Source organism: Balaenoptera borealis (genome assembly GCF_965194805.1).
Source record: "Balaenoptera borealis genome assembly, chromosome: 4".
Taxonomy (NCBI): domain Eukaryota; kingdom Metazoa; phylum Chordata; class Mammalia; order Artiodactyla; family Balaenopteridae; genus Balaenoptera; species Balaenoptera borealis.
Window position 1 is genome coordinate 66,638,419 of NC_138861.1, and position 23,252 is coordinate 66,661,670.

At 32.6% G+C, this 23,252-nt stretch overlaps 1 protein-coding gene across 10 annotated transcripts in view; it reads left to right on the forward strand.

The window, feature by feature from the left end:
* EPHA5 (EPH receptor A5) overlaps window positions 1-20,989 on the forward strand; it is a 323,628-nt gene extending 302,639 nt beyond the window's left edge. For 6 of the 10 annotated variants that reach the window (XM_082390098.1, XM_082390102.1, XM_082390101.1 and 3 more), the window contains 2 exons: window positions 3,388-3,543; window positions 11,170-20,989. In XM_082390098.1, coding sequence (XP_082246224.1) covers window positions 3,388-3,543; window positions 11,170-11,275 — 262 coding nt within the window. In that variant the 3' untranslated portion in view covers window positions 11,276-20,989. Of the gene's footprint in view, window positions 1-3,387; window positions 6,812-11,169 lie in introns of those variants that run through there. The other 4 variants (XM_082390104.1, XM_082390107.1, XM_082390108.1 and 1 more) reach the window with 1 other exon arrangement.
* The last annotated feature ends 2,263 nt before the right edge of the window (window positions 20,990-23,252 follow it).

Genomic DNA, 23,252 nt, shown 5'->3' on the forward strand with positions numbered 1-23,252 from the left:
TTTTGCATAATGTTATTCTTTTATAATGAGTGAAATATAAATGATTAAATTATACTTTAAAACACCTGTACCTAATCTAATAGTGTAATCTACCAGTTTCAAATAAATGTTAACTATAGCCAGATTCAGGTAGCATTTTTAAAAATCCCCAGATATGTGTATTTTCAGGTGCTTTGGACCCCACGTAGGTTTGGATGGGGGAAAATAAGATTATAAGATGATGGGGAAAAGCCAATTAAGCACTGGTATAATTTTAAACAGGAGATATATAACAACAATTACTCTTTGATTTCCTTAGAATAGATTTCACCACCTGTCATATTTTATGAACATCAACAACTCCTTTTCCTTATCCAGTTGAGTACAGATATTTGGATAATCATTTACTGTGTAGTATGAACAGGACTTAAAAATAATAAATGAGTAATCTTGTGGAAAAAATTTGTGTGAGCAAATGAGCATTTTTTAAACTTTTCTGAATGCATGTGAATGCATTTAAATAATGTTACATTATATAAAGCATTCTTACCTCTTTTACATGAAAAATTACAAATTATCCTCTCAAAAAATAAATCAGTTTGATTCTGTACTAGAAAATTTACCAAACTGTTATTTTCACTATATATAAGGCAGTTGTCTATCTCCACAAGAAAAGGTATCCTGCTGGTAACTGAATTGGCTGCCCATAGTATGAACTAAATGAGAAACAATTTGTTGATAAAGTTACATAAGTTCTATGATTCTGGTATAACATTTGTTTACTAGGCAAAAAGTCATTTTTAAATACAAATGAGGAATGAATCTTCAAACTCTGTTCAGGCATCATTAACTTTCTATGGTAGCAACTGGAGAATGCATCTTAGAGATCATTCCTTATGTTGTTCCCGAAATAACTGCTTTTAAATTGTTTATTGTCATCTAAAATATTGTGTTTCTCTCATCTACTTGTTTGAGTTATGTTAAGTTGTCACAAATGGATATAAGGAGAGGAAATCATAAAAAGATATTTTTATATTCTAAATTGTATTAATTTATATCAGCATCATCATTATAGCTTGAGAGCAGCTTTAAAATCTCCAAAGAATTTTCATATTTCCTTTTATGTATTATGTAGAATTCAGCTTGCTAGGTTTCATTTAAATAGATTTAGCTTAAGACTATACAGTTGGTCCTCTGTATGTGCAGATGTGGAGAGCCGACTCTACTACACCATTTTATATAAGGGACTTGAGCATCCATAGTTTTGGGTATCCATGGGGTGGAGGGCGGGGTCCTGGAACCAATCCCCTGCAGATACTGGGAGAGGACTGTATCGCTCACTACCCCATCTTTATTAAGTCATCTACAAATCCTGGTTCTAGAAGGTGTTAGCTCCTGATTCACTGTCTCTTTCTCTCTATCCCAACCCATGTCACAAAACTAGGTGATTTGAGTAACCATGTAGATGATATTCAAATATGTCTCAATACTTGAAATTTTCCCCTTCAATGATTTTGGTCTCTAGCCCACCTTGGACTCTTTTTCATATTCATATTCTAGACTTTGCTATTACCAAAAATTGTAACTCTTCTATAATCTCAACTTTGAGATTCTATTCTCCATTTTATCTTCAACAAATCTTTGACTGTACTGTTTAATGACTACAAATTACTATCAAATGTCCACTTATTCATCCAATAAATATTCATGTGTCTACTCTGTGTCATGCTGTGGGCTAGGTGCTGATTATACAACATTGAGCAGCACACTGTTGGGGGAGAGAGAGATAAACAAAATAAAAACATTGTGAGAGTGAGAGTAGAATTTAGCAGAATAACCATGAGCTAGAGTGCTTGTGCAGGTAAGACATGATGATGTCTTGAACTAAGGTGGTGACAAATTAAATAGAAATGGTCAGATTTGCAATATATTTGAAGTCGAATGGATAGTACACACAATTATAGATTGTGAGGGGACTGAAAACGAGGAAGCAACAGACTATTGTATCACAGAGTATAAAGATGAGAACTTCAGGAAGAATTGGATGTGGAGAAGATGAGTAGTGTGGCTTTGGACATGTTGTGATGAGAACCCCAGGAACTAATAGAGACATGAAGTAAGCATATGAATATATGAGAGATTTAGGCAGGAGATGAAATTTGGAGAAAAATAGATGCTATGAAAGTGGGTAAAACTGCCTAAAGTAGAATAAAGTTATAGCCTGAGTAGATGAGATACAGAGCCATGTCCTGGCTACCTCCAAATTTTAAAGTCAGACAAAGAAGCAAGCAAAGGAGATTGAAGAGACGCGTACACTGTTATGGTAGCCACAAAAGAAAGAACAGTGATTCAAAGAAGGTTGAGATAAGGTAAAATTTCAAGAGGGAGGTAGTAGTGGTGATTGTTGAATGTTTCTGAAAGGTCAGTCATCTTACATATTGGAAAATCTTCACAGATTTTGATAAAATCGAGGTCATTGCTCACCTTAACCAGAGCAATTTTTATAGAATTGGTGTGGAAGAAACTACACTGAAGTAGGTTGAAGTGTAAATGGGATGTGAGAAAGTACAGAGAACATGAGTAGAAAGAAAGGTATATGTCCTACATCTTATGGTTGAAATGTACTTAAGTAAACTCCCACTGATGGACATTTAAATTGCTTTTGATGTTTACTTTCATTAGCAAAAAAGTGCACGTGTACTTTTTGCCATTTTTCCTGATTATTTCCTTAGGATACCTTTCTAGAAATCATCATCTTCATCATCATCATTATCATATCATATATTATTGGACAAAGTGTATAAACTTAGTATAGTTAAGAGCATCGCATGGTTTGATTAATTCTATTCAGTTTTCTTATGTATTGGGGGTTACATTTTGCTTTCCAGTTCCACTACTGGAATTAACCAGTAATTAGGTGAATTAACAAGCACCCCTGTATATGTAAGAGCATAATATAAAGGATAACTAACTTCTGGTCTCCTGGGAAAGTAGCTTAAATGAGCATGAGTTTCTCTAGTGAAGTCTAGAAGCAATTGGCTTTACACAAATTATCCTGCATATCTCTATTCGGTAGCATTTTCTATATTATTTTTACAAACAAAACAGCTTTAGGAAGTAAATACATCTAAATTACTACATGGAATTTTTAGCTAATGTTTTGTTACAGAAAATGTACATATCAAGCCATTATAAGTCATCATTAACTATGGATAGAAAAAATATGAATAGATTGTTTTGTGTTCTGTATTTTGAATTACTTTCTTCCTTGTTAGCATTTGTATATTTTTCTATTATAAATATACTTATAGACTCAAAGATCCATTGATTATGAGCTAATACTACAATATAATTTGTTACAAAAGAATTTAAATGTTACTTTTAATATTTGTCTTTTATGTGTTTTAGAGTACCTAATTTGTTGGCAGAACATGGCTCACTGGGGTCTGGGGCCTACAGATCAGTAGGTGAATGGCTAGAAGCAATCAAAATGGGCCGATATACAGAGATTTTCATGGAAAATGGATACAGTTCAATGGACGCTGTGGCTCAGGTGACCTTGGAGTGAGTAATTTTTCTGATAATTTTTACATAATTGCTGGGGCGAGAAAAATTGTTCAGAAACCAATCTGGATGAGGTCAAGGGAAATCAGTTAACCTTTGTCCATGTATGGCAGCTTTCAAAGAAGCCTCTTCATTTTTAGCCTGTATTGTTAACAACTGCATGGTTAATGCTACTTGTGGCCAGTATCTTTGCTTCTTTACTTCAAACAAATAACATTTGTGTACTTGAATAATTGGAATAACATCTCCTTGGCAAAATACTGGTACTTTGTGTTGTGGAAAAGATGTTTTCTTGACAAAGTTTTTTTACTGATACCTATGTTATATGAATGTAAATACAAAACAAAACAAACTGTAAGCACAATTGGTGTGGCTAGCCCTAAATAACAACAAAACATACTCTTAAATTTTGGCTCTGATGAATACCCAGGTAACATCAGCTTAAGCAAAGCTTCCCAGGCAGGAATCTTGTTTACTCTCTAAGTGGTGCATATTATATTCTTGCAATCCAAGGATATATTAGCTCCTGCCTCTGATTTGTTATTTGGTACAATCTCAGTGGAACCAATTGTGCCCTTTTCTGTTTGCACGTTTAAGATAAAGTTTATCAAATCTTATTAAATAAAAACCACTAGAGTTAAATATTGAATTCTTTAAGGTTGTAAGTTGTTTGTATCTTATTATATACTCTGTATGTGTAATTACTTTAGCCTAATATTTGTTATTTGTGAAAATTAACTGTTGTTATGGTGGTTACATCTAGATTACATTAACACGAATGATGTTTTAACCTGTGAATATAATGATAACTTAGTTCAAATTACCTACAAATTCAAAGGTTAAAATATTGTTGTAAGGTTTAAAACATGGTAGAACCTTCTAAAGCACTAAACCACAGACCTTCTTCCATTACTTCACATAATATGAACACTGAGTGCTTGGTTCTCACCATTTCTATTCTGGCATTCTCTGGTTCATTGAATTCACTGCCCATCCACAAAAAGGTAACAGGGTACCATCATTTATCACCAATTAATGTCACATTCTCTCAGCATTTCTCTTCTCCATAACTATAGCTAAAAGGACCTAAAATCACCACTCAGCTGGCTATCTTAATTTATTGAATCCCATTTTCATCATCACCACTGAATCATATATACTTGATGACACGTATACTTTGCCCATTATTTCTTTGGACACTCAAAAAACTCATCTGTCCTATACTTAAAATAATAAATGGAAAATTTTACTGATAATTTAAAACTATTTTTACATGATTGCTCTTTAATTTTTCAGTAAAAATGGTCATTTTAATTTATTAAAGTCATTTGTCATTTTATATTAAAATGATACTGTAGGTATTTCTTCTACCCAATGTCAGATTACTTGTAAATATATAATAAAACTATTTGCATTAAATGATGTCTCTTTTTTTAATTAAAATAGCACATATACATGTATATATTTATATCCACTACTTTTTTTGCTTCTCCCTTCAGAGAATAGTTATAATCACCAATAATGGCTTTTGCATTAACTACCTCTGTTTTACTTTCTTTGGGGCCCCCAAATATTGTAAATATGTTGAGTGTTTTAGAATTATGGTTTCACTTTTTCTTATTTCTTTTAATTCCTTTCTCTTTACTTTCCTATTTTCCCTTCTAACTCCAAACTCTCTCATTTTGTCTGTTTTCTTTCAAGCCCTAATAGCTTCTTCTATCGTCTTATGATGGTCTGCAACTCATTTCTATTTTCCAGTATTTTTGTCTGGTCAATTCTTCTCTACTTGGTTCAATTTCTTCTCTCTCTGTTACTTTGGTAGCTTGTTGCCTCCTGCTATATTGTCTCCTTTCAGATATTTTATGTTTTAATTTATTTACTCTGACCAGAAGAGTAAGGTGAAATTAAGAGACTTACCAACATCTTCCTGTTCAGAGAATGTTAGTCACCATGTGTCAATTGCTTGAGTTTCCTGGGACCATAATAACACACTCCTTACTAGGAACTGAGCCAGCCAACCTTAACCACAGTGAAGCTGATTTATTGGAGAGTCCAACACCTTTTAAATACATGTCCTCTTGTTTATTGTGGTTTTTTTGTTTGTTTTTTGATTTTTGGTTTTTATAAATATTTGAATTGTAGGACTGATTTTTTGTTAATAAATTTATTTATTTTTTATTTATTTATTTTTGACCGAGTTGGGTCTTCATTGCTGCGCGTGGGCTTTCTCTAGTTGCAGCAAGCAGGGGCTACTCTTCATTGTGGTGCACGAGCGTCTCATTGCGGTGGCTTCCCTTGTTGCGGAGCATGGGCTCTAGGCACATGGGCTTCAGTAGTTGTGGCACACGGGCTCAGTAGTTGTGGCTTGAGGGCTCTAGAGTGAAGGCTCAGTAGTTGTGGTGCACGGGCTTAGTTGCTCCGTGGCATGTGGGATCTTCCCAGACCAGGGATCGAACCCATGTCTCCTGCATTGGCAGGCGTATTCTTAACCCCTGCACCACCAGGCAAGTCCTGTTTATTGTGTTTTTGACCATATTTTTTTCCTATTAGTAAGAACATATTTTTCAAAATATTATGTTAAATAACTCACAAAAGTGTGGGTAATCAGTTACTTGTTTGGTCAGAAATATAAGAAACAAAATTATCTATGCATTTTGCTTGCCCTTCACCAAAAAAGTCAGTCATTATTAAGGACTATGGCAAAGGAACAGGGATATCAGTAAAGACAAACTCTTAAATACTTAATGATTTTTATACACGGTCTTTGCCTATATCTAAACAATAATTTAATGTAGCCTGTATAATACTATAATAAAATAAAATATTAGTGCCAGTATTATTGCCAGAGTATAATAGAAACTGAGAAATGGAAGAAATATTCATACCTGTAATAAATGCTTAGAAAAAAACCCTAAAATTAATTAATATAAAGCAAAAGATCAAACTGCCATATACCTACATAAGAAAAATATGCTATAATTTGCACCATTAAATTTGTTCTCATGGTGGGTTTAGAATAAGGAAGAGTAAACAATTATAGTTTTTCAGAACCACATACTTTGGTGAAAATTTCCTTCACATAAAGGTTTAATTTTATTTATGTTTTTTTTTTTTTTTTTTTTGCCAGCACATACATGTATGGCTTGATGTGGAATAGAAATGAAATATTTCAAGATCTTAGAGTTAAAATGTGTTCAATGAAAGTGGCTTTCAACCTTAGATGTTTCTGTCTGCTGATCTCTGTGCCTAAACTTTGCTGTTCTGTGAACCGTACTCATATTAGAACAATTGTTGTAGCAGTAATTACGCAATCTGTACTATGGTGTTTAAGTGCAGTGAGTTATGGTCGATAGGGGGAATTGTGAGCTTGAGGTGAGTTGCAAAATGATCCAAAGATTTGAATTAAGGACGGTATTACAGCTGTTTTTTAAACTTCTTGTCAGACCAGTACTATCAACTTTTGATTATTCAGAAAATGAGCAAAGTCCAATGAACTTAAATATCATGTCAATTGTGTGTAAGCTGAAGAGATTCCTATTAGTATCATTTATTAAAATGGGGTCTTAAAATATTAAAATATTTTAAAGGAAAGTGTCACAAATCTAGAGCCAAAATTTGTGCACACTAATTCAAATAAATTTAACTTATCATTATGCATAATTTATTATATGCCTAAAATACACATAGGAGTGCTTACTGTCTTCTGTGCTCTACATAAGTAAGCTAAAAAGTCTAGTGAAACCCTCACAAGGTCTCAACTGTTGAAAAACATAACCAGATCATGGTTAAGTTCTCTCTTGCCAAATATATGTATATTTATCTTGTACAGTACATATATAATGATTATTAGGATTCTTCTAAGTGAACCAAAAAGGTCCAAATATACAACTGCATAATAAAACTATGACAAAAAGAATAAGCACTGAAATTTAGTGAATATTCATTAAACTCTCTTCTCCCTTCTCCTATCCAGCCAGTGTTGGTGGGGCTAAGTACCAACGATATGGCTAAAAGATGTGTAAAGAAGAAGGGAGAAGAATGTAAGGGAATGTTTCCTCTACAAGTGGATGAACTACATCCTGAATAATCAAGAGCTGGCTCCAATATCAACTAAACACCTCTCGTTATTCTCCACTTTTCATTCTGCCATTTTAGCACCATAATATCAGTGTTTTCCATTATTTAATATTATGGAATAACATTTGAAAAAAAGATTGGAATGTCGTCACAACAATGGCAATTCATTATATTTGCAGTGTTTCTAAAACTAACCATGCTTTGTTGACAAAATCCAAACCATTTTTTATGTAACAATACTATTCTCATCATGTTTAGATTCATAGGCCTATGCTGAAATATAGTTTATCATCATTAGAATTGGCTTTGGGTATTACTTAAGATTACACGTGGTCATGATAAAAATTAGTATAATATTTGTAAAGGGGACACACCTAAAACTTTACCTTGCTACAGAAATTCCTATATAGAAAAACGAAATAGTAAAATACATCTTAAACCATTTTCAAGTTTTTTTTTCAAAAATCATTGCAAATAGAGAAGCACCTTCATCATGAAATGTAAAATACTTCAATTTTTATCAAATTTCTCTCACATTATTACTGTTAAATTGACCATTTAATATGTACTTTAAGGAGTAAAATGGAAATTGTTGGAAATCACGAAAGTGTGAGACAAAACTACATAAAATACTTTAATGTACTTATCAATATTGGAATAAAGTTACTTAACCTTTACCAGAAACATTTTTCTAATACCTTTTTAATTCTCATTTGTAGTATTATTAGAAAAATAGTAAACGGGACTTTTAAAGAAACTACTTTGCTGCTGAGAACAAGTTTAACTGCATTAATAATCTTATTTCTCCGCACTTTTTAACTGTAAATCACATTGTATAAAGGTAAATGTATATTGCATGCATTATAAATGCTACTTTCTAAATCTCTGCACATTAATTTGACAGCTTTTGAAATGACAGATCAGATTTTAAAAACAACAGCTTTCCATTAAAGACATAATTTATGGCAGTATGTAAAACTCAATGCTGTGTTTTCATAATTCCATTTATCCCATGGAAGGAGGGGTAGAGGTGGGAGGTGAGATGGAGGAAGAGAGAGGAAGAAGGAGAGAGAATTTCAGTGGTCTGACCTTCCGTATGAATCTTAGGGGATAATCAGATCATAAGACGACCCTAAATAAAATTTTATGCTTGGGAAAATTCAAACAAATTTAATTTAAAATCTAGATATATGAAATGTTCTGAAGAAGGACAGGTTTTATTTGTCTGTAAACAAACTCTATAACTGTATTAATCCAATACAATTCCTTAAAACATTCATTCTTTAGCATGATATAGATGCCACAAAAAATTTAAATTCCCAAAGCACTGAACCAGAGTCTTTCTTGTGGTTATTTGCAGAGAATGAGGTTATATTTACATATAATATAATAACAGGTTAAGACAGTGGAAACAAAAATAAGTCAAACTAGTGATTTCATGAGAGTTAGACAAAACAACCAAGAGTTGGAATACGGAATACATACACGCATACACCCATGCCCTGTCCCCCATAGACACACACTTCAAATTAAGGTTTTGGTATTGTATATGCCAAGTCCACCCTGTTTGAGCAGGAAAACCTGTAAAATTTTTTCAGGTCTTTCAGAATAAACTGTAATAGCTATTTTCAAAACCTCATTCCTATTAATTGGGTTGGCCATATGAATTGTGCAGTTTAAGTATGTATATATTAAATCAGTACTTTCAAATCTGAATTTGTCAGAATCACCTGTAGGTTTATAAAGCATATGATAAAACATATGTTTTAAACTTTATTTCAAGTACTAATTATTTACATTCTCTAGTAGAGGTCGATTGCTTTCAGTTTAAGAAATTTTAGACTCTTTTGTCCTGACTTAGGTCCAAAGTTTTGTAGTGAGCACCCGTGAATTCTCTTATCTTCGCAATTCATGATGCATAAGTTACATGTGAAAACATGAGAGTATTAGTTAGCCCATAACTGTAGTTGCCATGAAGTATTCTTCTATAGATTGTGTTACCATAGCTTCAGTCAAAGAAGTCTGCGTTTGGTTTCCTTTATTAGATATCTTCTTTCTTTTAGAATTTTGGATATTTGATGTTATATATACAGAGTTCTCATTTTACAGATGAATAAATAATTATATGTAATTTAAAGTTCTTTGCTCAAAATTATATCTCAGAGAAATGAGAAATTAAGAGTATGAACTTTGGTGTCAGATTCTTGGTTTTTGTCCTGGCTCTGCTAAGACTGGCTGTGTTATCTAGCCAAGTGATTGCTTTTTTTTTTTTTTAGCTATTTGCCATTTGCTAAAACTCTTATAAGAAATCAAGAAAACATAAAAAGAAAAAGACACCTAAGATATTATTTAGATAAATAATTATTTCCAATAATAATACACATGGAGGTTAAGTACCCGTTTATTCAATTTGTATCCTCTGATAATTAAGAGATTTCTTGGATCTTCCAAAACTATTCAATTTTACATATAATGATTCTAGTGTCATTGTGTCCAATTCTGAAGAATTCTAAGACAATCTGAAATTGATGCATTTACTGAATGCAAAAATATTCTACTTTTAGCAAAATGTGTTAAATAGAGTAATTATCTAAAGAAATCTAACATACCAAACATCCCTTGTCATTTAAAAATCTTGAATTGTTAATGCTCATTTTTTATAATTAACGTTATTATTTGCCAAACATACCTGAATTATTATATTTGCCAAATGCATATTTTGGGAAAATAGAATTCCTGAATATCCTATGAAATAACATTTAAAAACCATGAGCACTGGCCTTGAGCTCCATAATATGCCAGTAGTTTAGGAATCTAAGCATTTGTAATTTTCTTTTGAATAATAAGCTTGTTTAAAAGAAACAATATGAAAGCATCTTGGTTGAAAAGACTGCTTGATAGCGTGTAATCTTCAGAATACTCTAAATGCCAATAGAGCCTAGATGTATTTGATAAAGGAAGAAAGCTCCCCTACTTTGGATTCCAAGTAAAAAATAAAATATTTGTAAGTGTTATAAGAGCAATGTAGTGCTGATTATCCCCTAAAGATATCTGTTATAGAAGATGATTGTGCTGACTGAGTCATTTGAAAAGTTTGATATTCGACTGCTTAGCTATGAAATTTTTTAAAGTATATTTTATGCTCACTTCTTTTAGCAAAAAAAAAAAAAAAAAAACAGTGCTTGTTCATATTGTAGGTCCATATTTTCAAAACCGTTCAATGAAATTGTACCCTTTAATTTAAATATTTATTGGTAAGCATGTGCAAATTTGTTTTTTTACTGCTCTGAGCCACCAAAATAATCATGTCCAAAAAGGGGGGCAAATATATAATATATCACTCCTTGTTTTAAATATATCTTTGACTGCAAACAGATTTTCAGGTACAATTTTAGAGCCTGCTTTTGAAAACTGGACCATGTATGTCTAAATTGGGATTGTAATCTAATTAGTTTCTGCAAAATGTTTGCCTCTTTGCCAGCGTGAAGTATTGAGGTGTGCTACAAATTGAATCAATACATACATCCAATGTGTGCTTTCTTCATGCAGGGATTTGAGACGGCTTGGAGTGACTCTTGTTGGTCACCAGAAGAAGATTATGAACAGCCTTCAAGAAATGAAGGTGCAGCTGGTCAACGGGATGGTGCCATTGTAACTTCAGTTAATTGTCACTTCGTCAAGTGAATGATTCTGCACTTTGTAAACAAGCCCTGAGATTTATTTTAACAAAAAAGGGGGTAAAAGGGAAAACTCAGTGATTTCTAAACCTTAAGAAAGCATTTGTTTCAGCCACAGAATTTGTGATCAGTGTTTTACTAAAATCTCTTTATCTTCCTCTCAATATCTTCATTTTTCATGAAGCAAATATAACCAGCATGGAATAAGAACATGAGGTTAAACATTATCTTATACTACAACAACAAAATCCTTCTCACTACTTCTACAAAATTTTATACATGAAATATATAACTATATATAGCACCTTTATAGACTGAATGAAGTCAGCCCTTTTCAAAACTTCCAAGAATCTATTTGAAAGGAAAAGTTTTATAGCCATTTGTGGGCTAACAAAAGCTGCAGTTTACTGAAGTTTACTTCAAACTTCAAGTCTTAATTGTCTACATAAGTGTATTGAAGAGCAATATGATTAGATCATTTCTAAATAGATATCTTCTTTTGTAATTTTAAATGCTGTTACACAGCGTTAAGTTATAGAAACTAGTGTATAAACATGTTGCTTGATCAAGGACAAGTACAATACAGGATGTATATTTATTTTTCTGTGTTATAAAATTTACTTTTAGTTGTTCTTCTAGAAACTACTAGGTAATAAATGTGAATATACGGTATACTTTGCTATATACCCAGGAATCAATTTAATTTGGAGCTCTGTGTGTGTGTGGCTTGCACATGTGTGTATTACCATTCTGCTTGCATTGTTAATAGTGTTTTAATTTTAGCAACATTCAGGAACAAGTGTTCCAGAGTGTATTAGGAATCGGAGAAATAAGGAAGCTGTAAAACAAAATTTAACCCAAGCTTGTGTCTTTTTTCCTCTCATGTGTCTAAAAGCTACTAAATCTCTTTATTCACCAACAGGAAATGTCTAAAAGACTAAATCCCCTTTGGCGTTTTAAAAACACTTTGTGATATCTGTGACAATGCAGTTCTTCTAGCCATTAATCTTGCACCCCTGTAAGAAATTTCACCTTTCTGAGTCCCAGAAAATATCTTGTCAAGCAAAGTTGACACCGAAGGGCACATTTTCAGCAGGATGTAGAAGGATTTAACTGTGCAGACTTCTGTTAATGTTGTTAAATCCAGCACATAGCACCAAGCATTACCCCTAAGTGCTAATCCTTGGTAACCATTTCCCTTGTGGCTCAGCTCTAAGAAATTTTGATACTAAAGCAGCAATGGAATGATGATAAATACATATGTATATATTTTTCCCTTTAGAATTTTCTCTATGGCAAGACTTGACAGTTTTATTTGTTGATGGCAGTTTATTCATTTGGTAATTTCATCTTGTATTCAGTTACACTGAACTGAATTTATTTTGATGAGCCCATCTAAAGCGTTATTTAATTGACCTTATTAAGAAATATATGTCCTATGTACATTCTATATACCACACTTGGTGAAGACTGACATTTGAACTGTTTATTAGAACTTGAACAAAACTGAGTTCCTTGGTGAAATAACCAAGTTTTTTTGTATTATTACACTTTATAAATCATGAATGACATGTGATTATTCAAAGAGCACAGCATTTAAGCAAAATACAGCCTACTTCTGGTTACCAATGGCAACAGTTATATTGGAGTAGCTTGGATTAGTGACATCCACAGGGAATATACCAGCATTATATTGTTGGCACTCCCTCTCTCTTTCCCAAGCGCCTGTTTCAGTCAAATGTTAGCATATACAAGAATAAACTTTTGGACGTAACTTCTTTCTACCCTGCCCACCTTTTACTTAAGTATCTCTTTGCTAAAGAATATAGGGAAAAAGGGAAGTTTTAAGCAATTTCAAATGATATCTTGAGTCCTGTCCAATGAGGGCTATAATTCTTTACTGGGTCTATACTGTACCATGGGTCCACACAAACTATGCTTAAGTATATACTCTATAGTAGTGAAATTTCCGGAGAAAATAGAGAGAGATGGACTTAACTTTGTCTTGATAAAATCACAAGTAAGGAGGCATCACCATTATGAAAGATGCATTTGTTCATTTCAGGAAACAAAAAAGTAACTAAACTAATTCCTTTTGTACAAAATAATTGGAGATTGTGTTGCATTTATTGAATTTAGTAAAACCAACCAAATATAAGCTATAAAGTAACAATTGAGAAACTTCAAAGCAATAAATGTATTGATTTAAAAGAGAAATGACCATAAATTTTAGAGTTGATGGACTAGCCACAATTACTTATACATTAACAAATATACTTAAATTGTTTTCCAGCTTTATGTGTTCAAAGATGATTGGGAGGTCAGGACGGAATATATCTAAGTGATTGGAATTTGAAGTTACAATGCAGATTTTCTCTTTTACACAAAAGAACATTACAAATTAATTTCGATCAAATTTATTTCCTTCCTTTGCAACCTTAATGTATATTTTGGAAAGTAAATTGAGATGAAAGTTAAATAGACACATAGCTTTCATCCATATCTCACTTTGGTTGAGACTTGCTAAGGAATGTCAATATGATTTTAGAAGATGTACTCCCGCCCCCCCCCCAAAAAAGAAGAAAGAATTCCTTTCAAAAATATTTGTTCACCACTGGATATATCACCAATTGGGAAGTGCCAATCTCATCTATAAATGTGAGAAGTGGAACAAGGAGAGAGGCAGCTTTTGTGAAATGCAACGAGGCGGTAACCCAGGGCAAGGTTTGACAAATCTTGATTGTGTGATTTCTTATCCTTTTGGTTCATATCGTCACCTACCAGACAACCAAAAATAAAATATAGATTCAATAATTTTATTACATAAGATAGATTTGTCAAATTAAACATAATGTTATTTTAACTATCAGTAACAATATCTTTAAATCATAAGTCTTTCTCAGTGTTTAACTTTGAAAAAGAGGTACAAGCAGGGAGTAATTCTCAACTTACTGATATCTATCGAAGTCACTCAATTCTACTTTTATCAATCATAATTTGTTTTCTAATCTTGCCATTTGCTCACATGTAAAAATGACATAATCAGTTCTTCTTGGCTGTTGAAATGTATGAATTGTATGTAAAAATGTAAAAATTATGATTTTCCCGTTTAAAAAAAATTAATGTGCATGGTCTTTTATTTCTTGTATTATAATCACCAAGTCAGTGTTCTAAAGTTGTAGGATTACTATAAAAATTATATTCCAATATTCTACCTAAACTTAAATGTGGTCAGCATTATTAGTTTCAGAGTTGCCAAAACAATACAAAACATCCTTAACTCAGTTTGTAAGAGTTTTAACCAGTGTGCAATGGTGAAGAAATAGTTTCCTATCTCAAGTATAAAATGGAAAATTAATATCAATTGAGCACTTAATGTGTTTGCATGTCTGCTATTTAATCTCCATGTGAAAGTTAAAGATTTTTTTAACACCATTCTTTCTCCCATTTAAAGTGGGTTCTCAAAAGCACAAGCAGAGATATTTACCTGTGGAAGACGTTTGTTGGCTGTAATTGTGCATTAGATGGCAAATGCCATTTGAGTCAGATGTTAGAAATTTACTAGATGTATGATGTTGCATAGTAGAATAAGATCCTTTTCTCATTTTGTCCTTTCTAAAAATAAAGAGAAAAGAAAGCTAAGTATGATAGTAAACTGTCTTTGCTTATGTCCTGACAGATGTATAACCTCAAAATAAATAAAAAGTAGGTACAATAAGATGATGATGATAATGAATAAACAAAGTGCTAGTTTTATTTGAAATTAATAACTAGAATAAGTCATCATTTTTTCAACTCTGTAGCACAGCTGGTTACATTGAATATTTTTCTCTATTATGCTGTTAATTATATAGTAACGTATCAAAGAAGAAATAGATAAGAACTTTCTTTTCATTTCTTGTTGATTTATGAAAAAGTCTTTTTACACATAAATGATTGAATGTTCTTATTCAGAATGACCACATAATTATTGCTTAGGAAAAGACACCAATTCTTAAAAAAAAAAGAGTCATTTATAATAATCAGAATCAAATGTTATTTGTTTCTTCTAAATGTAAATTAAAAAAATTGAAGGTGGCAAAAAATGTCATATTTATTCAGGCTGGGCTATCTTAACAGTAGAAGTTTCAGTGGTCAACATGTTTGTGCATCTTTAGATGCTAATAGTTTTACAATTTATTATTTAAAAGTGTATAAAATTTCATTTATAATAGTCTGAGAATAAAACTTAGACTCAGTCATTTGTGAATATGTTTATTAGAATGTTTTAGTTTCAGGCAAGTCAGAAGCAGCTGTATAGTATTATTCTATGTTAGGCATTGAGATATCTCAAGTCCTTGCCTCAACATTAATTCAAGGAAGAATTAGCATTTCTGTATTTTTTCTCCGTTTGAAGCTCTATGTGCATTTGGTTTGTGTACATGTTTTTGTAGTGTAAGATATGAAATTTTATATTTTTTCAGAAAATAAAAAAACATTTGAATACAGTTAATTCCGATTGTCATGCTTAACCCTCCCCCAAAAGACTTTAAACTTACAGTCTTTGTATAATGATTTCAGTTCCTTCTGCTAAACATGTTGGAATTTCTTATGCTAAATATTTAAAGCGCAATCAGCATCCATTTTCCTCAAAGACATATTCACGAATCTTTGCATTCAAATATTTTTTGCAACTAGAGTTTGACGCTGAGATTGTTGGACATGAGCATAACTATGTGAAACCTAATTAGAAGTTTAATTGTGACAGTATTATACAACATTACTTTAAAAAAAAAAGAAAAAAAAAGGAGTGGGAAAAAAGAGAAAATAAAAACCCAGAAAACTGTGTGTGTACAGTCTGCAAAAAGAGACTTTCTGATGACTTTCTTATCAACAAGCATCTGCTTGTGGCAGTGTGGAGGAGTTGCATTCTTACAGGAAGGGATGTCATTAAGTACAAACACTCCCTCTTCTTCTCTGTGTATTGTATCATATTGGTCTCCTTTTGTAAAAAGCATAACAAACAATCTGCTGTATTCGAGGAAATGAATCATATTTGTATTTTGTTTGCACTTAATTCATAAAAAGTGACATCACCATGCCTATGGAAATTATCCATAACCCCTTTGTTTATGCAGAAAATCACTATTACAAGGGAAATCATATGCTATTTGCTTTACCCTCATGTAAAGACTATGAGTTCTTTCTCAGCAAGTAGACAATACTTGCTCTTGCTTTGCTACAGAGGTAAAGATCCTGTGATAAAAGGAATTTTCCCCCAATCCCATAGGCACTTTTGACCAGGTAGGAGTGATGGGGTGGTGGTGAAAAAGTTAATTAACATTTAATAAGAACGCACTATTTTGTATTAGAATTTTTTACACTTACCTTTGAGATACATTTTATTGTCTCTGCTTTACTGATAAGGAAACAATGACTCAAAGCTGTCAAGAAATTGCCCAAGGTTTGACTTCTCTTCAAAGGTAGGATGAAACCCACATTTATTTGAGACCAAACCCATGTACTTTCCACCACACTATTCTGATTCCACCCCATGCTATCTAGGTAATGGATTAATTTAAGCCAACCTGTTAATTTAATTGATGCAGGAACTAATGGTTAGTGAGAAAAAATGATGTGCACACTTTTCCAAAGCAAAGTGTAAACCTTGGGTGGGAACCAGGATCTGACTGATTACATTTCTAACATGTTCAGTTTTCAGAATAAGCAGACTTTGGGAATCCAAAAAAGTTTTTCTTATTTGTGATTCTTCCACTGAGTAGCAGCACAATCTAATTCAGAGTATTTTTCTAGCATATGTCATAGTTTTCTCACTTACAAGCTTAGGAAATTGTAATAAATATATATTACTTAATTCCATCCATGATAGCTGAACTTCCCCTATGAAACTTTGCAGTCTACAGGTGATTTACTACCAAATTATTATTACCAAAAGTAAAATAAGTTGATATTTCTGAAAATCCACAGTAGCCATTCAAATTAAGCAGAGCTCTATATAAAATATCAAATGTATTCTACTTGAATTCAGCAACTAAAAACTAGCAAATTGGAATGAAGTTGGCAAAAATGATGAAATATAGGTGAATTTTTTCACAGCAAGAGTTATTCTTAGATCATCCCTCTAATTTTTTAATAGTTGGTTATGAAAAATACAAATCTGTTGGGATTATTAATTTCAGTTTGAAGTTTCTGAATGATCCTAAATTTCCAGAAAGTAAAAATCTTCATTCAATCCTCGCAACAGTTAAGTGAGACATTTATTCTGTTTTTCTTTTGAACAAAGATAGAAATGGAGCCTATGCAAGGTTAAGTGGTTTTCATCCAGATCACATAGCTCATTCATATATCCCTTCTCTATTTTAAAGTTAACCCTACTGCCCCTGAGTTCCAGATTACACTCTCCTACATGCTTTGGAATCTGTTCCATCCATTGCTCTGAATATCCTCAGCTGTCAGTCTCCCTGGCCCACTTACTCCTCCTCTACACCGTGTGACGGAGTACAGAGCACTATGGTTGTCTAGAGCCAACATGTCATATCCTGATCTGTCACTTAACAGTTGCGTGAACTCAGACAAGCCATTTAACCCCCCTGCCTTCAGGTACCTTATCTATTAAATGAGGAAATAATATGACTGTTATAATAACCTAAGGATATTGACATAGATTGAAAGTAGTGTCCACCACATAATAATTCTTCAGTAAAAATTATGTATCTTTATATATCCTACTTTGCCATCTCTTCACTATCAAAACATATAAGAGAATTACCTCGATTTTTTTCTCTCTTCTTCTCCTTAATTTCACTGCAATCATTCCTTTCATTCTGTATTTGTTTTTACATAATATTATCAAAACTTTCAAACATAAAATTTGATAAAATTTTAATAAATTCACTTATATATGTTAGCCAGTTTCAGCAATTATCAACTCAATGCCAATCTTGTTCTGTACATAACTCCACTGACTAGCTCTTCTCCTAGATTGAAGAAAAGGCCCAGATATTATATCATTTCATAAATAAATATTTCAGAGTGCATCTCCAAAATGGAGGGATTATTTTAAAAATATAATCATAATACCATTACCCTACCTAAAATTTAATAAACTTTTAAAATATTTTTAAATATCCAATCAGTATTCCCCTGTTTTATCATACCTTTTTTTACAGTTCCCTTAAATCAATATCCAAATGTTCCTTTTATTTCCTGTAAATTGGCAGTCAAATTCAGGTTTGATTTTTTAAAGAATACATCATAGGTAGTTTTGTGTACTTCCATCAGTACACAAAGTCAAGCTATCTTTCTGCTATGTTAACGGCAATTGATCATTGCCAAGTAATTATTTGTTAATAATTTCAAGATGGTGATTTTCATCATTCTTTGTTCATGCTATACTACTTTTATAAAGACTAGTTTCCCTTCATTAACTATTTAGTTTTTCTCAGATAGAGTTTATATAGATAAAGCAGAACAGTGTATTGGTGTTATTTTTGTGTGTTTTATTTAAAAGTGATCAAATGTTCAAATGACCCCCCTGTGGCCCTTGGGCCTGAGAGCATATTTTATTGATCTTTTCTCCTCAGTCTCTCTATTCTCATCTTGACTAATGTCTTAACAACATTAAGAAGACCCTTTCAATTTTATGTCCACCTTAAATATCCCCCCTTTCTTGGCATCCAAGAGCTCAATCTTTCTTGCTTTGCCTACATTTCTAACCATTTATTTTCAATCCTTTCCACTATCCTTTATTATTCTGCCTTCCTTTCACATACTGAAATTGTGGTTACTCTTCCCATCCCATGCTATATGCTTTCCCTTGGAAGTTGTATCAACTCACAAGTCTCCAATATTAACATATATTGGAATAACATTCCGTACTGAATCTCCAGCACCAATCTTTCTCCCAAAATATAACTCCATGTGTATAAATTTTCACTAAAGCTCTCCAATTGGCTGTAATGTATGCATTTTAAAATCAGCATATCCCAAACTGACTTCCTTACCTTCAACACAGCTTATATCTTATTCCATACTCCCAGAAGATACTACTTTATATATAGTTAACAAAGGAAAGATCTAAAATTTATATTTTAAATTTTCTCTACCCTCAGCTCCATCTAAAACTTATAAAATTTTACTAGTTTCATATGGAAAATGTTTCTCAGATGTATCACCAGCAAATGTAGAAAAAATAAGAAAAAGTCAAAGATAACTCTAAGTAGGAAACATAGGTTAGAAAATTAAATATATCACCCAGAACCAAAGAGACCCTCTTCCTTGATACTTTAACTTATGCATTTTTATGATGGGGATTTAATAGGAATCTTACACCATTGAGCAAACAGTTATAAACATTATACAGCACATTTTGTCCAAAATTTTATAAAATAGTGTAACTTTGGATCATGAAAGAAAAAATTAGAAAGCATCAGATTGGTCCTTTGTACAAATAAATAGACATACCCCTTAGAGAAGGTATTCTGAACCATGTCAGCAAACAAATTGACTTGGATTATGCTAAAAAATATTTTTTAAAGAAAATAAAAATTTATACGTTCAAATGAAACGATAAGCCTTGAAGGGTTTCCACTCTGATATAAGGATAAAATGAATTGATTTACTGTATCTTCTTTGGAGTAGTAACAGCTCTAACCATATCAGGTATGGAGGTCAGACCAAACAACAAAGTTTTTCAATCATCCTTTTTTTTCCTACAAATATGTGAAATACAATTATAATGAGTATTAATTTCAAACAAAATATTTCAGAAATGTGCAGCCTAGATGTGCTTTCAGGGCAGGTATATTGCAGACTCCTGAGTCCTTTGCTTTGTTAATTCTGAAGAAGGGGCAAGAAATTATGATCTAATTTTTGTGGTGAAGCACAGGTCTTTCTCAAGATTTGCAGAATGTTCCCCGTGTTTATTCATGAACTGTGCCTTCATGTTCTGTCAAAGCACATGGTCCTGATTGTCCATAATATAGAAAAACAGTTTCCAACAAATAAATGGTCCTTGTCCTTTATGAAAAAAAAAAAGTGGTCCAAAGGTCAAAGTCAAATAGGTTTTGAAAACTTTGCTTGTATTATCCTCTATTAGAGCTTCACAAAACATTCTAGAAATACAAAGCCTCAACTAAATTTAGTTCAATGATTCCCCAAATGTGTGACCATGGAACCCTTTTAGCTGGTAGCGATTATTACTACTACCACATGGTAATTCTAAGAGTGAATTGTCATCTATGTGACCACTGATCAAGTGAACCGTAAGAATGCTATTATTTTCTCAACCTATGTTACTGTGGGGATGGAATGACAAGACGACATCCACTCTGGGATGTATCTGTATCAGTGCATTGTATCCGAATAATGATCCATCCATACTCATGCCTACTTTTCCTGGAGACCAATGCAATAGCACAATTATGATGCAGCTGCATGGAGTTGGGTGGTTCCTAAGACATAAAAATGAATTACTCAAATTCACTCTCTTTGAAATATGTATTATATTTCATTATTTTCTGTTACTTAAGATATGGCCCTAAATTAAGAGGTTACAGAATAAAACATTAAAACAAAAATTATTACCCTGGTGAATGTGTCATTTGATATTAAAAGTTATAGAACTCTTCAAATATTCTTAGCCAAGGAAGGCAGCAGACTGGGGGAACAGAGATTTTCTGAGAAAAAAGAAACATGTAACAAGCAGCTGTTGATGGTGTGGGCATCTTATTAGAAACGAGTGCATCAGCACAATGCATCAACCCTGAGGGACTGAGGAAAAAAGGCTGGGACCTGGAAATAAGACTGAAAATCAAGAAAACATTCCACATGTGTGTGTGCACATGCACACACGCACACACACATTTTGCTAAACTTTAAATTAAGAATGTTATGTGTTATGTGAAAAAAAGAGAAGTATAAAAATAGAAGTACATATATAGTACTCAGAAAAGTAGAGAATAAATGAAATAAAGGAAATACATATGGTAATTTTACGTAGATATTTCTGAAGAAATGACCCAGAACCAAAGGTATTAATACAAGTGTTATTAACCTTTTTAACATTACTTAGTGCCTATGGATGATAGCCTTGGGGAACTGGGGAAAATTGCAAACTTGGAATTTTGGAAGGAAAGGACTCACGATCTTCATTAAATTCTCGAAGGGCTACCTACCATAAAATATTTAAAATCATGACTTAAAGTAATGATTGAATATCTTCTAATTGGTGACGTCATATTTGCAAGCAAACAATTTGTAATAGGACTTTCCTACTATTTTCACTTATTTTTCCAAAGGTTAAGTCTTAGGGAGTAGTTCTGAGATATTACTTTTAGGAGATTAACTTCTTGTATCTCATAGCCAGAGGATAAAATATATTGATGATAATAGCTTCATAATATAGTGGAATCTAGAGATAATATCATATGATTTCTATTTTTTTATGAACTAAGGAGAAAACTATTCTAACCACTAGACAAATTCTACTATGTAAGTAAAGCAATGGTATTATCAGAGAGAAGAGCTTTAAAAAAATAGTAAGGAGTCATCTAACTATGAAATAAATTATATAGATGTGAAATCTAATAGGTTTGCTTTCACAATAGGATTTTTAGCACAATTTATTGTCTTAAACCTAAACTCAAAGCTTATCCCCAGCTGCTGGCATTATATGCCTGTATTACTGTAGTGGCTATCATTCACATGGTTTTTAACTTAAATAACATTCCTATTATTAGACTAGTATTGATATTTTGGCTGATCAGATGAGCTTTAATGGTCTATATAGATCCCTTTTCCAAAGCTCATTTATTCATCTTCTCATTCATTTAAGCACTTTTATGTTAAACAATCAAGATCCAGACCGTGGGCTCTGGGATCCTATAGAATAGTGCAAAATCTGGCTCTGTCACTTACTAGCTGTGTGACCTTGGGAAAGTTAGTGTATATATCTATGCCTCAGCCTCTTCATCTGCAATAAATATGGACACTACTCACCTCATACTATCTATGTTCTTGTCACAGAGATCTGCAAGTGACGGTCTACCTCAAGATCATTGTATGTGCTGTTTCCTATACCAGGAACACTCCTTCCCCAGAACTTTGTATGGCTCATTATTCTTATTCTTAAGGTCTCTGACTAAATGTCTGGTGGGTTACTCAGCTTGTCTGAAAGTATCACACCATGGCCCGACTTTTCTCAAAGAACCTTGTAAATATATATTGATTTTTGAAACATATTGCTTATTTCATTGCTTGTTTATTATTTTTCTTTTCCTCTGGAATATAAGCTCGATAAAAGTAGAAATCAAGTCTCTTTTGCTGACTGCTGTATCCCTATCACCCAGCATAGTTCTTGGAACAACACAGGCACAACATCTGAGTCATTAACCCTTCCTCTAGAAGGTTGCCCCAAAACCTGGTCAAGATGTGTTTCTTTCTTACCAACTTTTGAGGCAAAGTGATCCCTCATATTAGTACACATGATGTGGTCCAGTGAATGTTAGGTTTTCTGCAATAGCTTCCATAATCTTTCCCTATAATGAAGAGCAAGAAATAAAAGAAAAGGGCTTTCTTTCAATGACTTTTCCAAGAAAATGGAATTATTTGTGGAATCTTTTGGGAGACTAAAGCAGGAAAATAGGGAGAGGAGGTAAGTGGTAATTGTCTCAAATTATTGCTATTGAGGCTATTGTTATTTTTATTGTGATTTCCAGGATAAGATCCATGACCTCAAGAAGCTACAACTTATCAGGTGAGACATACCAGTAAAGAAATTAAGTAACAGTAAAGCATCATGTGCATATGGGGTTTTAGGAACAAGAAAGAAGGAATATTCAATCTCTGATGGCTAAGGAAAAGGCCTCTTCATGGAGTTCACATGCTAGAGGTGTATTGTCCAATAGGGTGGCCCCAGCCAAACGTGGCTATTTAATTTTAAATATGAATTAATTA